The sequence below is a fragment of the Dama dama genome, chromosome 19 (assembly GCF_033118175.1).
Source record: "Dama dama isolate Ldn47 chromosome 19, ASM3311817v1, whole genome shotgun sequence".
In the NCBI taxonomy this organism is placed as follows: domain Eukaryota; kingdom Metazoa; phylum Chordata; class Mammalia; order Artiodactyla; family Cervidae; genus Dama; species Dama dama.
Window position 1 is genome coordinate 92,400,025 of NC_083699.1, and position 12,723 is coordinate 92,412,747.

At 38.3% G+C, this 12,723-nt stretch overlaps 1 protein-coding gene across 3 annotated transcripts in view; it reads right to left on the reverse strand.

Annotated features, from left to right (window-relative positions):
* The window catches only part of SLC9A9 (solute carrier family 9 member A9), a 676,865-nt gene that overhangs the window by 648,310 nt on the left and 15,832 nt on the right, over window positions 1-12,723 (reverse strand). For all 3 annotated transcript variants that reach the window (XM_061167805.1, XM_061167802.1, XM_061167803.1), the window contains exon 2: window positions 9,124-9,326. In XM_061167805.1, the coding sequence (XP_061023788.1) occupies window positions 9,124-9,326 (203 nt within the window). The remainder of the gene's footprint in view (window positions 1-9,123; window positions 9,327-12,723) is intronic.

Below are 12,723 nucleotides of genomic sequence, written 5' to 3' on the forward strand. Positions count from 1 at the left end.
GTGCACACGGAACCTTCTCCAGAATAGATCCCATCCTGGGCCATAAATCTAGTCTTGGTAAATTCCAAAAAATTGAAGTCATTCCAGTCATCTTTTCTGACCACAGTGCAGTAAGATTAGATCTCAATTACAGGAAAAAAAATTGTTAAAAATTCAAACATATGGAGGCTAAACAACACGCTTCTGAATAACCAACAAATTATAGAAGAAATCAAAAAAGAAATCAAAATATGCATAGAAATGAATGAAAATGAAAACACAACAACCCAAAACCTATGGGACACTGTAAAAGCAGTGCTAAGGGGGAAAGTTCATAGCACTACAGGCTTACCTCAAGAAACAAGAAAAAAGTCAAATAAATAATCCAACTCTACACCTAAAGCAATTAGAGAAGGAAGAAATGAAGAACCCCAGGGTTAATAGAAGGAAAGAAATCTGAAAAATTAGGGCAGAAATAAATGCAAAAGAAACTAAAGTGACCATAGCAAAAATCAACAAAGCTAAAAGCTGGTTTTTTGAAAAAATAAACAAAATTGACAAACCATTAGCAAGACTCATTAAGAAACAAAGAGAGAAGAACCAAATTAACAAAATTAGAAATGAAAATGGAGAGATCACAACAGACAACACTGAAATACAAAGGATCATAAGAGACTACTACCAGCAGCTCTATGCCAATAAAATGGACAACTTGGAAGAAATGGATAAGTTCTTAGAAAAGTATAACTTTCCAAAACTGAACCAGGAAGAAACAGAAGATCTTAACAGAGCCATCACAAGCAAGGAAATTGAAACTGTAATCAGAAATCTTCCAGCAAACAAAAGCCCAGGACCAGATGGCTTCACAGCTGAATTCTACCAAAAATTTAGAGAAGAGCTAACACCTATCTTACTCAAACTCTTCCAGAAAATTGCAGAAGAAGGTAAACTTCCAAACTCATTCTATGAGGCCACCATCACCCTGATTCCAAAACCAGACAAAGATGCCACAAAAAAAGAAAACTACAGGCCAATATCACTGATGAACATAGATGCAAAAATCCTTAACAAAATTCTAGCAAACAGAATCCAACAACATATTAAAAAAATCATACACCATGACCAAGTGGGCTTTATCCTAGGAATGCAAGAATTCTTTTATATCCACAAATCAATCAATGTAATACACCACATTAACAAATTGAAAGATAAAAACCATATGATTATCTCAATAGATGCAGAGAAAGCCTTTGACAAAATTCAACACCCATTTATGATTAAAACCCTCCAGAAAGCAGGAATAGAAGGAACATACCTCAACATAATAAAAGCTATATATGACAAACCCACAGCAAGCATCACCCTCAATTGTGAAAAATTGAAAGCATTTCCCCTGAAATCAGGAACAAGACAAGGGTGCCCACTCTCACCACTACTATTCAACATAGTTTTGGAAGTTTTGGCCACAGCAATCAGAGCAGAAAAAGAAGTAAAAGGAATCCAGATAGGAAAAGAAGAAGTGAAACTCTCGCTGTTTGCAGATGACATGATCCTCTACATAGAAAACCCTAAAGACTCTACCAGAAAATTACTAGAGCTAATCAATGAATATAGTAAAGTTGCAAGATATAAAATTAACACAGAAATCCCTTGCATTCCTATTAACAATGAGAAAACAGAAAGAGAAATTAAGGAAACAATACCATTCACCATTGCAACAAAAAAAATAAAATACTTAGGAGTATGTCTACCTAAAGAAACAAAAGACCTATACCTAGAAAACTACAAAACACTGATGAAAGAAATCAAAGAGGACACAAACAGATGGAGAAACATATCGTGTTCATGGATTGGAAGAATCAATTGTCAAAATGGCTATACTATCCAAAGCAATCTATAGATTCAATGCAATCCCTATCAAGCTACCAACGGTATTTTTCACAGAACTAGAACAAATAATTTCAAAATTTGTATGGAAATACAAAAAAACCTCGAATAGCCAAAGTAATCTTGAGAAAGAAGAATGGAACTGGAGGAATCAACCTGCCTGACTTCAGACTCTACTACAAAGCCACAGTCATCAAGACAGTATGGTACTGGCACAAAGACAGAAATATAGATCAATGGAACAGAATAGAAAGCCCAGAGATAAATCCACGAACCTATGGACACCTTATCTTTGACAAAGGAGGCAAAGATATACAATGGAAAAAAGACAACCTCTTTAACAAGTGGTGCTGGGAAAACTGGTCAACCACTTGTAAAAGAGTGAAACTAGAACACCTTCTAACATCATACACAAAAATAAACTCAAAATGGATTAAAGATCTAAATGTAAGACCAGAAACTATAAAACTCCTAGAGGAGAACATAGGCAAAACACTCTCCGACATGAATCACAGCAGGATCCTCTATGACCCACCTCCCAGAATATTAGAAACAAAAGCAAAAATAAACAAATGGGACCTAATGAAACTTAAAAGCTTTTGCACAACAAAGGACACTATAAGCAAGGTGAAAAGACAGCCCTCAGATTGGGAGAAAATAATAGCAAAAAAAGAAACAGACAAAGGATTAATCTCAAAAATATACAAGCAACTCCTGAAGCTCAATTCCAGAAAAATAAATGACCCAATCAAAAAATGGGCCAAAGATCTAAACAGACATTTCTCCAAAGAAGACATACAGATGGCTAACAAACACATGAAAAGATGCTCCACATCACTCATTATCAGAGAAATGCAAATCAAAACCACAATGATGTACCATTACACGCCAGTCAGAATGGCTGCTATCCAAAAGTCTACAAGCAATAAATGTTGGAGAGGGTGTGTAGAAAAGGGAACCCCCTTACACTGTTGGTGGGAATGCAAACTAGTACAGCCACTATGGAGAACAGTGTGGAGATTTCTTAAAAAACTGGAAATAGAACTGCCATATGACTCAGCAATACCACTCCTGGGCATACACTCCGAGGAAACCAGATCTGAGACACGTGCACTCCAATGTTCATCACAGCACTGTTTATAATAGCCAGGACATGGAAGCAACCTAGATGCCCATCAGCAGATGAATGGATAAGGAAGCTGTGGTACATATACACCATGGAATATTACTCAGCTGTTAAAAAGAATTCATTTGAATCAGTTCTAATGAGATGGATGAAACTGGAGCCCATTATACAGAGTGAAGTTAGCCAGAAAGATAAAGACCATTACAGCATACTGACACATTTATATGGAATTTAGAAAGATGGTAATGATAACCCTATATGCAAAACAGAAAAAGAGACACAGATGTACAGAACAGACTTTTGAACTCTGTGGGAGAAGGCGAGGGTGGGATGTTTTGAAAGAACAACATGTATATTATCTATGGTGAAACAGATCACCAGCCCAGGTGGGATGCATGAGACAAGTGCTCGGGCCTGGTGCACTGGGAAGACCCAGAGGAATCGGATGGAGAGGGAGGTGGGAGGGTGGATAGGGATGGGGAATACATGTAACTCCATGGCTGATTCATGTCAATGTATGACAAAACCCACTGCAATGTTGTGAAGTAATTAGCCTTCAACTAATAAAAATATATGAAAAAAAAATCATTCCTATCATCCTTTGTTCTTGTTCAGTTTCTCAGTCATGTCCGACTCCTTGCAACCCCATGGACTGCAGCCCATGAGGCTTCCCTGTCCTTCACCATCTCCCGGAGCTTGCTCAAACTCATGTCCATTGCATAGGTGATGTCATCCACCCATCTCATCCTTTGTCATCCCCTTCTCTTCCTGCCTTCAATCTTTCCCAGCATCAGGGTCTTTTCTAGTGAGTCAGCTCTTTGTATCAGGTGGCCAAAGTATTGAAGCTTCAGCTTCAACTTCAGCATCAATCTTTCCAATGAATATTCAGGGTTAATTTCCTTTAGGTTGATCTCCATGCAGTCCAAGGGACTCTCAAGAGTCTTCTCCAACACCACAGTTCAAAAGTATCAATTCTTTGGTGCTTAGCCTATCACCCTAACAAGAAATAATATCACCCCCTCTGAACGTCTATGGTATTTGACCCACTCCTTTGATAGCTGTCTTGTGGTATATTTACTCATTTATTCATATGCTGCATTTCCCCCAGATTTACTAATAAACTCCTTGAGATCATTCCTTATTTAGAATCAAAACTTATGGAAATCAGTTCACTTGTGTTGAAGGAATGAATGAAAGGATGAATGACAGAGAAAGTTCTTTTTCAAAAACAAGTTTTAACTTCCTATTGATATTAAATTCATAAACGCTTAGTAGTCATTTTTGTATTCCTAAATATTTTGTAACAAATTAATGTCTGTAAAGACATTATGTAATAGAATATAGGCCCCACTCAGATAAAATTACTAAAGGATATAGTGGACCCACAGAACAATTTGACAAATAGTTCTGGAAATGTCAACTGAATAGATATAAATCAACATAATTCTAGTTTTAGTCTCTCAGAAGGTTGTTTTGAGATCATCAGCTGCTTATAATATATAGAAAAATACTGTTTTCACACATCTCTAAGTGAAAACATTTTATCTTCTCTACACTTTCATCTGTATTGAGCATGAACAAAAGAAGCTTGGCATATGGTAATTCTTAAAAATTTTATATGTTTACACTGTGGTATGAAAGTACAGTACACTGCTGCTTATATAAATGCCAACAGCTCTCCTATTTTCCAGTTTTATACCATATTATTGGAAGAAATCCAGGAAGCCATCAAGCTCAGTGCTGTTTCCAAGTATGTCAAGACCTAACCATCCCAGAAATACATGTGCTTTTATTGGTATTCCAAGAGATGATTATATAGCACAGGAATTTATTCCAGCCTCTTCAAATCCTGAAGTCAGAAATTTCATCCAAGCCCCTAAACTGCATTCTGAGAGTAAAACTCATTTCCTCATCCTGTAACTTTTAGAAACAAAGGCCAACTACTCCCTTTAATCTGTACCACAAAGAAAAAGGACCCAGTGGAGCCACACCAATGGCTTCTGTGACACCCTAGTGCTATACCTGTTTCTGCAATTCTGTAAAACTTCCCTTTCCAGTACTGGTCCTCATCTCCCCCCACATATCTCAGTGTCACGTTGTTCAGGCCTCAGCCCTTCTCTGTCCACAAGGCCACTCCAGAGCCTGTCCAGTGGTGTGAAATTTGATAAACTACTCAGTACTCAGAGTAAATTGCTACGGGTCTCCGTTCTGCCTCTGACCAGTAATATAATTACTGGGACCCTGGGCCCAGCATGTGATATCTCTGTATATGAATTTATATCTATATGAACACAACTAAGATTATATGATATCTTAGTCTCTTCAACCATTAAGTATCTAGGCCATTCTCCTACCAACTCCAAGATGGTATCTTCCAAATATTCCAGCTGTATATATTCTACCAAGCACTCAGATTCCTCCATTCATTCATTCATTCACAAACTATTTATTTAGCAGCAGTATGCATTGGGCTCTATGGTAGGCTTTGGGGACACATTGGTCAATAGAAAAAGGCATGGACCCCTGCTTTGTGAAGTATACAGTCTAGTGGACATCAAATAATGTAAGAATTATAATTAATAAACAAGAAAATACATATCAAATTTCAGATGGTTCTAAAAGTACTTTGAAACAAAAGAGAGGGAAAAGAGAGAGAGGGGATGCAATGTGAGAAAATCATAGGACAAACCTTCTCTGAAGAGACGGCATTTCAAGATTCCAGGAATAGGAAGCAGTCTGACATCCAAAGAGCAGAAGTAAGACCATTTTAGACAACATATGTTAAGAACAACATGTGTAGAGGTCCTGAAGTGAGAAAAGTGCTTTGTGTGTAAAGGGGGCTGTTAGAGCCACAGCAGTGGAAATGAGAAGAAGCAGAAACACGGCATTTATTTCCTCGCTATATTCACCCAAACATAACTTAGAACCTAAATAAATGGTTCCAAAACTTGCCTGTGCATTAGACTCTTCTGGTGATCTTCCAAAATTTCCAATGCTCAGGCTACACCCCAAACCAGTAAAATCACCAACTCCGGGGATCGAATATAAGCATCAGAATTTTTTGAAGCTTCAAGTGATTCCAAAGTTCAGACAAATTTGAAAATCACTGAATAAAGCACTAAATCAATTTTAGTGCTCAAGTTCATTTACTCATCTATTAAATGATGGAGTTCAACATAATGAAGTCAGTTCTTTTTTTCTTGCTCTGAATTAGATGATCTCTCTCTAATTGCAGATCCACAGGTCATTTTCATCCACTCTCTTCCACAAATCTTTCTCTCCCTTCCCACTATCCTGGGACCCTCATATTCTCCCAGCCAGGCCTGAAACCCTGGAATCTCATATTCTTCTCCTCACACTGTTCCTATAAATCAAGCAGATTCTATTGAACCAAAGAATCCACAAGGCCCTCTTCCCTTCTCACCTAGTTAACCATTTCCTGCAGCCTCATCCTCCAATCCTGCCCAGATCTTTCTGAACTCGGTCCTGCTGCCTATTCAAGCCATACCCACCTTTGAAAGCCCTCTCAAGTACCACCTCTTCTAGGAAGCCTCCCTAACAAGCTCAAATATCTATGACAACTAACCTGTAAAGTTTTAAGAAACTCGTAGTCTATATAATTTAGAACTGAATCATATACTAACATATACTATATGTTGGTCTTATCCCCCCCCCAAAGATATTAAATAAAAGGATAAAACATATATTCCATTAATCCTTAATGTATTAAGCCTTCACATATTATCTAGTAGCAGCGATGGTAGCACTGGTCTTAAAGGTCATGCAGTGGTGATGGCGTTGGTGGTGGTGTTAGAAGTGGCAGCGGAAGCAGTAACAAGGCGGTGAGAGCCATGCAGTATAAAAGGCCTGTGGCAGTCAGGCACTTTCTATACATCATCTCACTTAAACATTGAAACAACCTACAAAATAGTTCTAGTCTTACAAATAAGAAAGTTGGAGCTTAGGAAGTTCAAAGAACTTACTAAAGATAGATGACAGGTCTTTCTGGTCCTGAGTTTTTTCCCCATTATTCTGTGTTACCTCTGTAACTCCATGTTAAGCCTTTCAAAAACTGGACTTATTTTGGAATTCTTTTGCATCTGACATAGACTGAGCAATTGCTTGATTCATATGAATAATTGTATGCAGTGGAGAATTCTCAGTAAGGAAGACAGACTATGGGCATTTCATTTTCACAGACTAAGTAGGGTTCCCTAACATTAGCACATAAGCAACACATGTGTGCTAAAATATACTGTGGCCATTTATTAAAAAACATCCTTTCTACTTAAAGTTGTCTAATAAGGTAAGTGTACTAGTAGATGCTCCTTGTTCCACCAGCAAGGAACTTGGGAATTTACCCTGGGTACTGAGCTGCCCATGGCCAGCCTGGAGAGCCCAGAGGAACAAATGCTAATTGTGATTCAATAAGTCACATGCTTTAGAAGTTAGTCGATAAAATACTTGAACCATTCAAAGTCAATTCAACATTTCATGTGAGAAAATCTAGCCAATGGAAAAAACCAAGAAGGATCCATATTTTTCTCCATCTCTTGCCTTAATTTTTTAAAAGCAAACACTGTAATTGGCTGTTGATAAAAATGAATATGTCAGTAATACCATAACAGAATTTCTGATCAGGTGCTCACAGGCAGTCCTGTTAGAAAACAAATTGCTATAATGACAGAGATAATTATCAACACCTTTGTCGGGGGTGGGACTCAAACCTGTTTGAAGAAATAGTGCTGATTAGAAATGCAGATAAAAAGGGAAGGGAAATAAGTTATGTTCTGGTACTAAGAAAATTAAAACAGACGAGGGTGTTTAAATCCTATCCTGCTAATAAGTTCACTTTAAAAAATTATTTATTTCAAGATAGATTATTTTCCATTATTCACGAGAATAGAAAGAATCTCACAGAAGAGATCACTCAAGAAAGTCAAAGATCTAAAATTTGCTCCTGTTTACTTCAGAAACATACTATTTAATTTTCTTTCTTGTGCTTCGCTTCACTTCCCTAAGCATGATTTAAGCTAGTATCAGTTTGACTTTCCAGAGCCCTTACCAAGTGCTAGGAGGAAGATAATCTAGAAATTTGCTAGTTGGGAGATAGTGTGAAAAAAATACTAAAAGTTACTCCTCTTGAGTGAAGAAAAATGGCAGGTCATGTATCTCCCCTACTGCCCCAGATCTCTCAAAATGGAGGGGGAAAAAAGTGTATTTTAAAAGAAAACTAAATCTGTATGGAATAAAAGTGATAAAATGCACTTCCATAATTTCAAGGAAGTTCTCAGCTCTGACACAAAAGGAGCTAGACTAAGTCATGCAAGATCCTGATTCTTAGCACGCACTTGTGTTATTAAACACAAATTCACTTGTTACAAAGACTGATCCACACACAAGGCACCAAAAAGGTAGCCTCACCTGTTTTCTAACCCAGAATCCTGAGAGCAAAAGAAATTTTCTCTTCCAATAACCAAAGCAGTTCACACATTTGCAATAATAAAACCATTTTTAGAAGGTGAATAACTTCACAATTTTTCTTTTTTCAATCTAAGAGTCTCTAACTAAACAGATGGGAGTCAAGATCTCTTGAGAGCGACTATGTGTCAGTGCATTTATAAACAGCCAAAGGGCCAGTGTTTTATGTTGGCAGCTAAAAGTCAGCCATTCTAAATCAAGGTTTGCAAGTGCAAATGTCTTCATTCTCCTTCATTTTCCCTTTGGCTTAAGGGAGATTTAAACTTAGTAACCAGCTGGTAACATACACAACAACCACAATAAAAATATGCAATAACACTTAAAACACATGTGTGAAAACTTGAATCAAGTACCATTAAAGGTGGAGTCAGCTGAATTATTATTTTTTTCCCTAATGTAACTGTGGTTTGTAAAACAGTTATAATAAGAAGCACTCTTTTTCAGCTTCTGGAAGAAATATACAGACAACTGAGCTTATAATAAGAACATATCAAGACATTAACCACTTAGTAAATGAAATTGCCCCATGAGGATGGTGTTTAAGGGGGCATCTGTATGTGTGTGAATGCACTCTCTATGGTGGCTTATATATGACACAATTATTTACACTGGAAAACAAAAATATGTGACCAGATAGAAAGGATCCTTACCTTTTCAAGTATAGCATTGCCTTGGTGAGGATTGATGTTGTGTTGGCTTATTTCTCTCTTGTATTTATATTCATAAACTTGATCAGTGATATTAATCAGAAGAGTTGATGGGCTGAAGACCAGTTTTCCACAATCATATACAGTTCCACTTTCAATATCAGTTGGTGCTGTAGCATATCGTAAAATTAATCCCATTACGAGACCTAAAATAAAGAATAAATAACTATACTGGAGGAACGTAATCTAAAATGTTCATTACTCCATGCTTTCAAATATATGATTTGGAGCTTATATAGGTGGCAGGAGAAAGGATCATTGCCTCGCTTAGAAAATTGTTTACCTGTCCATTGGCACCAATTCAATAGATTTTTGTTGTTCAGTCACTAAGTCATGTCCGACTCTTTGTGAGTTGATAAGATTATATTCTTACAATATTTGCAATGGACACTTAGTACCTCTCCTTTTTTCCTTCCTAATGGACCCACGGACTTTGGAGAGAAGAGCTACCCACCTCTTTTTTCCATCCAATTGCTTCAAGAAAACCTTGGCTCTGTGACAGATACTGAGTAATCTAATCAGTCAGAAGATGGAATTCCCCTGGAGAAAGTTTCTGGTCCATAGGTCAGCACATATCTGAGAGAGCCCCATCAGACTAACAGGCAGCACTTATGTGCTATGGTTAGGGGACAAGTCTTCTTATACTCTCTCCCCCTCAGGACATGATCAAGGCAATATGTTTCTCCACATTTTGCTGGCAGGTATCCAGCAAAATCCCCTGAGGGGATACAGTCCAAGGACGCAGTCAGAACCCCCAGCATGGTAGGACTGAGATATAGACAGAACCTAGGTCTTGAATAACTTCACTGAGCCCTGGATCAACCTGTCCCGGTGCCTAATCTGAGTGTGTGTTCAGGTGCTCAATCATATCCAACTCTTTGCAACCCCATGGACTGTAGCTCACCAGGCTCCTCTGTTCATGGGGTTTCCCAGGCAAGAAGACTAGAGTGGGATGCCATTTCCTACACTAGGGGATCTTTCCCACCCAGGGAGTGAACCCGTGTCTCCTGCATTGGCTGGAGGATTCTTTATCATTGTGCCACTTGGGAAGCCCTACCCTAATTCTAGATTTCTTATTATGTGACATAACACATTTTCTAATTTTTTTCAAACTATTTAAAATCAAATTTATCCTTACCTGCAGCCAAACACATTTTAATGACACAATAGAGCACACAATAAAGAGTTGGACTCAAGTGACAATCTTTGACTTTTAAGTTTACAAACTGTTAGGATGCTCATGGTAATCTGATAAATGTGAATTCTCTTAATATTATGGATTTATTAACAAAAAAAGCAAAGAAACTTTAGAGGTGTACACATTCCTCAGTTTAAAATTAGAACTGATGTATTTGTTTTAGGATAAATCCACAGTTTACTCTTTAAAAAAATCAAATGCTGGGGGTTTTGCCATTCTTCTGTGAATCAAGTCATCTAATTGCCTTTCATTTATTTAATAACACATTAAATAAATGAATGTGCATATTTGGGTACATATTTTGTGCCAGACATTTACAGATTTAAAATAAAAATACAGTTCCCAGTCCTACAGGAGCTGAAGTTTGTGAAATGAAGATCCATAAGCAAACAATTATAATACAACATGACATGTGCTATGACAGCTGGTAAGGATTCTGTGCTATATGAGTAGAGAGAGGAGACACTCCAAAGCCCTTTGAATGATACAAAGCTTTAGATGAATCTTAAAAGGTCACATAGATTTGTCCAGATGAGCTGAATCAGGGAATGAGTTGGGATCCAGGCTGCACATGTGGGTAGCAGCACGTGAGTAACAGCAGAGACAACGAAGCGTTCCCTAGGATTTTGATTCACCAGTGTGTAGAATAGTTGTCAGGAAGTGGCTGCTCACCCAGAGATTGTGTTTCTGGTTGTCTTGAGTTTGGATGGGTTCTCACCGATAGATTATAAGCAAAAGTGATGTGTGCCACAGTGCTGAAGAAGTAGGTGAGCTTTCTCCCTTCTCTTTCGCCATCTATCAGATGGATGTGGAGGGGAAAAAACAGTACTATAGGTAGACAGAGTCATGACACTGAGGAAGCCTGAGTCCCTGAGACACCAGGTAGGGGAAAGCCATCCACGAACCAGGAAAACCTGAACTGGACCATTATGTAAGTGAAAAGTTAACTTCTCTTGTGTACTCACTGAAATGTGAGTGCTTCTGTGTTAACAGTCACTAGGATAACCTAACAATATACCATATAAGTACAAAGGAACTTAAGAAATCTGATGGATTTAGGAAACCAGCAGTGGAGTAAAAAGAGATTAAGTAGAAAGAGAGGGAGAGAGAGAGAAACTAGACCACAGGGGCCAGGTTATAAAGAGGCTCCTCTGTCCTGCTAAGGAGTTCTTATTTCTAACCCAGTGGTAATATGAAACTGTTAAGATTTTAGGCAGGACAGTAAAACAGTCAGATTTTCATGTAAGAGCCATCACTCTGGCAATAATGTGGAAAACTAGAGTGAGAGGTGAGAATGAAAGCAGATTTCTGTCAAGAATATTTTTGTCTTACTTATTCCTGCTTCACTATTTGGTCCCCTCCCCCATAACAGTGAGAAATATTTAATGCTAACTTTTGTTAGAAAGAAAAAAAATAAGTGATGGATTTGTAACCACTATGAGCACTTGACCCATCACAGAGCAGTGGACAGCCTTCCACACGCAGCGTCAAATGACTGTAATAAAACTAGTCAGGAAAGAGAAGGGAAGACACACCATATACCCTGCACGTGGCTTAGGATGCCTGTGTAAGAATACCATTGTTTTCCAACACTCTAGTGAAATCTTAGGGAGAATTTATTCTCTAAATGTTACTTGGCAAGTACCATGAATGATACTATGACCTCTTAAGCTTTCTACTTAGTGGAATATATAGAAGGGAAACAAGATACTATGCGCACCTGAATAGAGAGAAACTATATTGTTGATAAGGTGTGAAATTCCCAAAAGGTGAGTCGTTTTATTTTTGCAATGTGCTTTCGGTGCAATAACGGGGAGTAAACATGAAGTGTCCATCATTCTTTCCTAAGCAGGCAAAACAAGTATTTGTCATAATAACAAGTGCTCAGTACCTGGGTTTCTGTGGTTAAATTCATACAGTGAATCAAAACCTAAATGGCTGTGCCCGGCGCTCTGTGCCATCACAGGGTCCAGCCTCTGGGAAGAGGCTCACTGGAGGAACTTAAGAAATCAGCCAACGACCCATCTCATCAGGGGCACGGAGCAGGCCTCTGGAGGGCCACCAGGGCTCAAAGACTCTGTAAGAGCCTTGTCAAACCTTTTTTAAAACTGCACTGAAGCTTAAACCTTTTCCTCCCCAGCCTCCTGTCCTTCCCTCTCTCCACAGGAGATGGATGGGGCTGCACCAAGGCCTGACAGCTGGCCCAGCATCCTCAGTCTCCCTCCCCATTTTTCCTCAAAGGAATTTCCCCTAATAAATCTTTTGTACAACTAATCTCTTTCCAGCATCTGCTTCTTGGAAGACTTAAATTAACACACTAAACAAAAGACCCTGGCCCTCGTTCT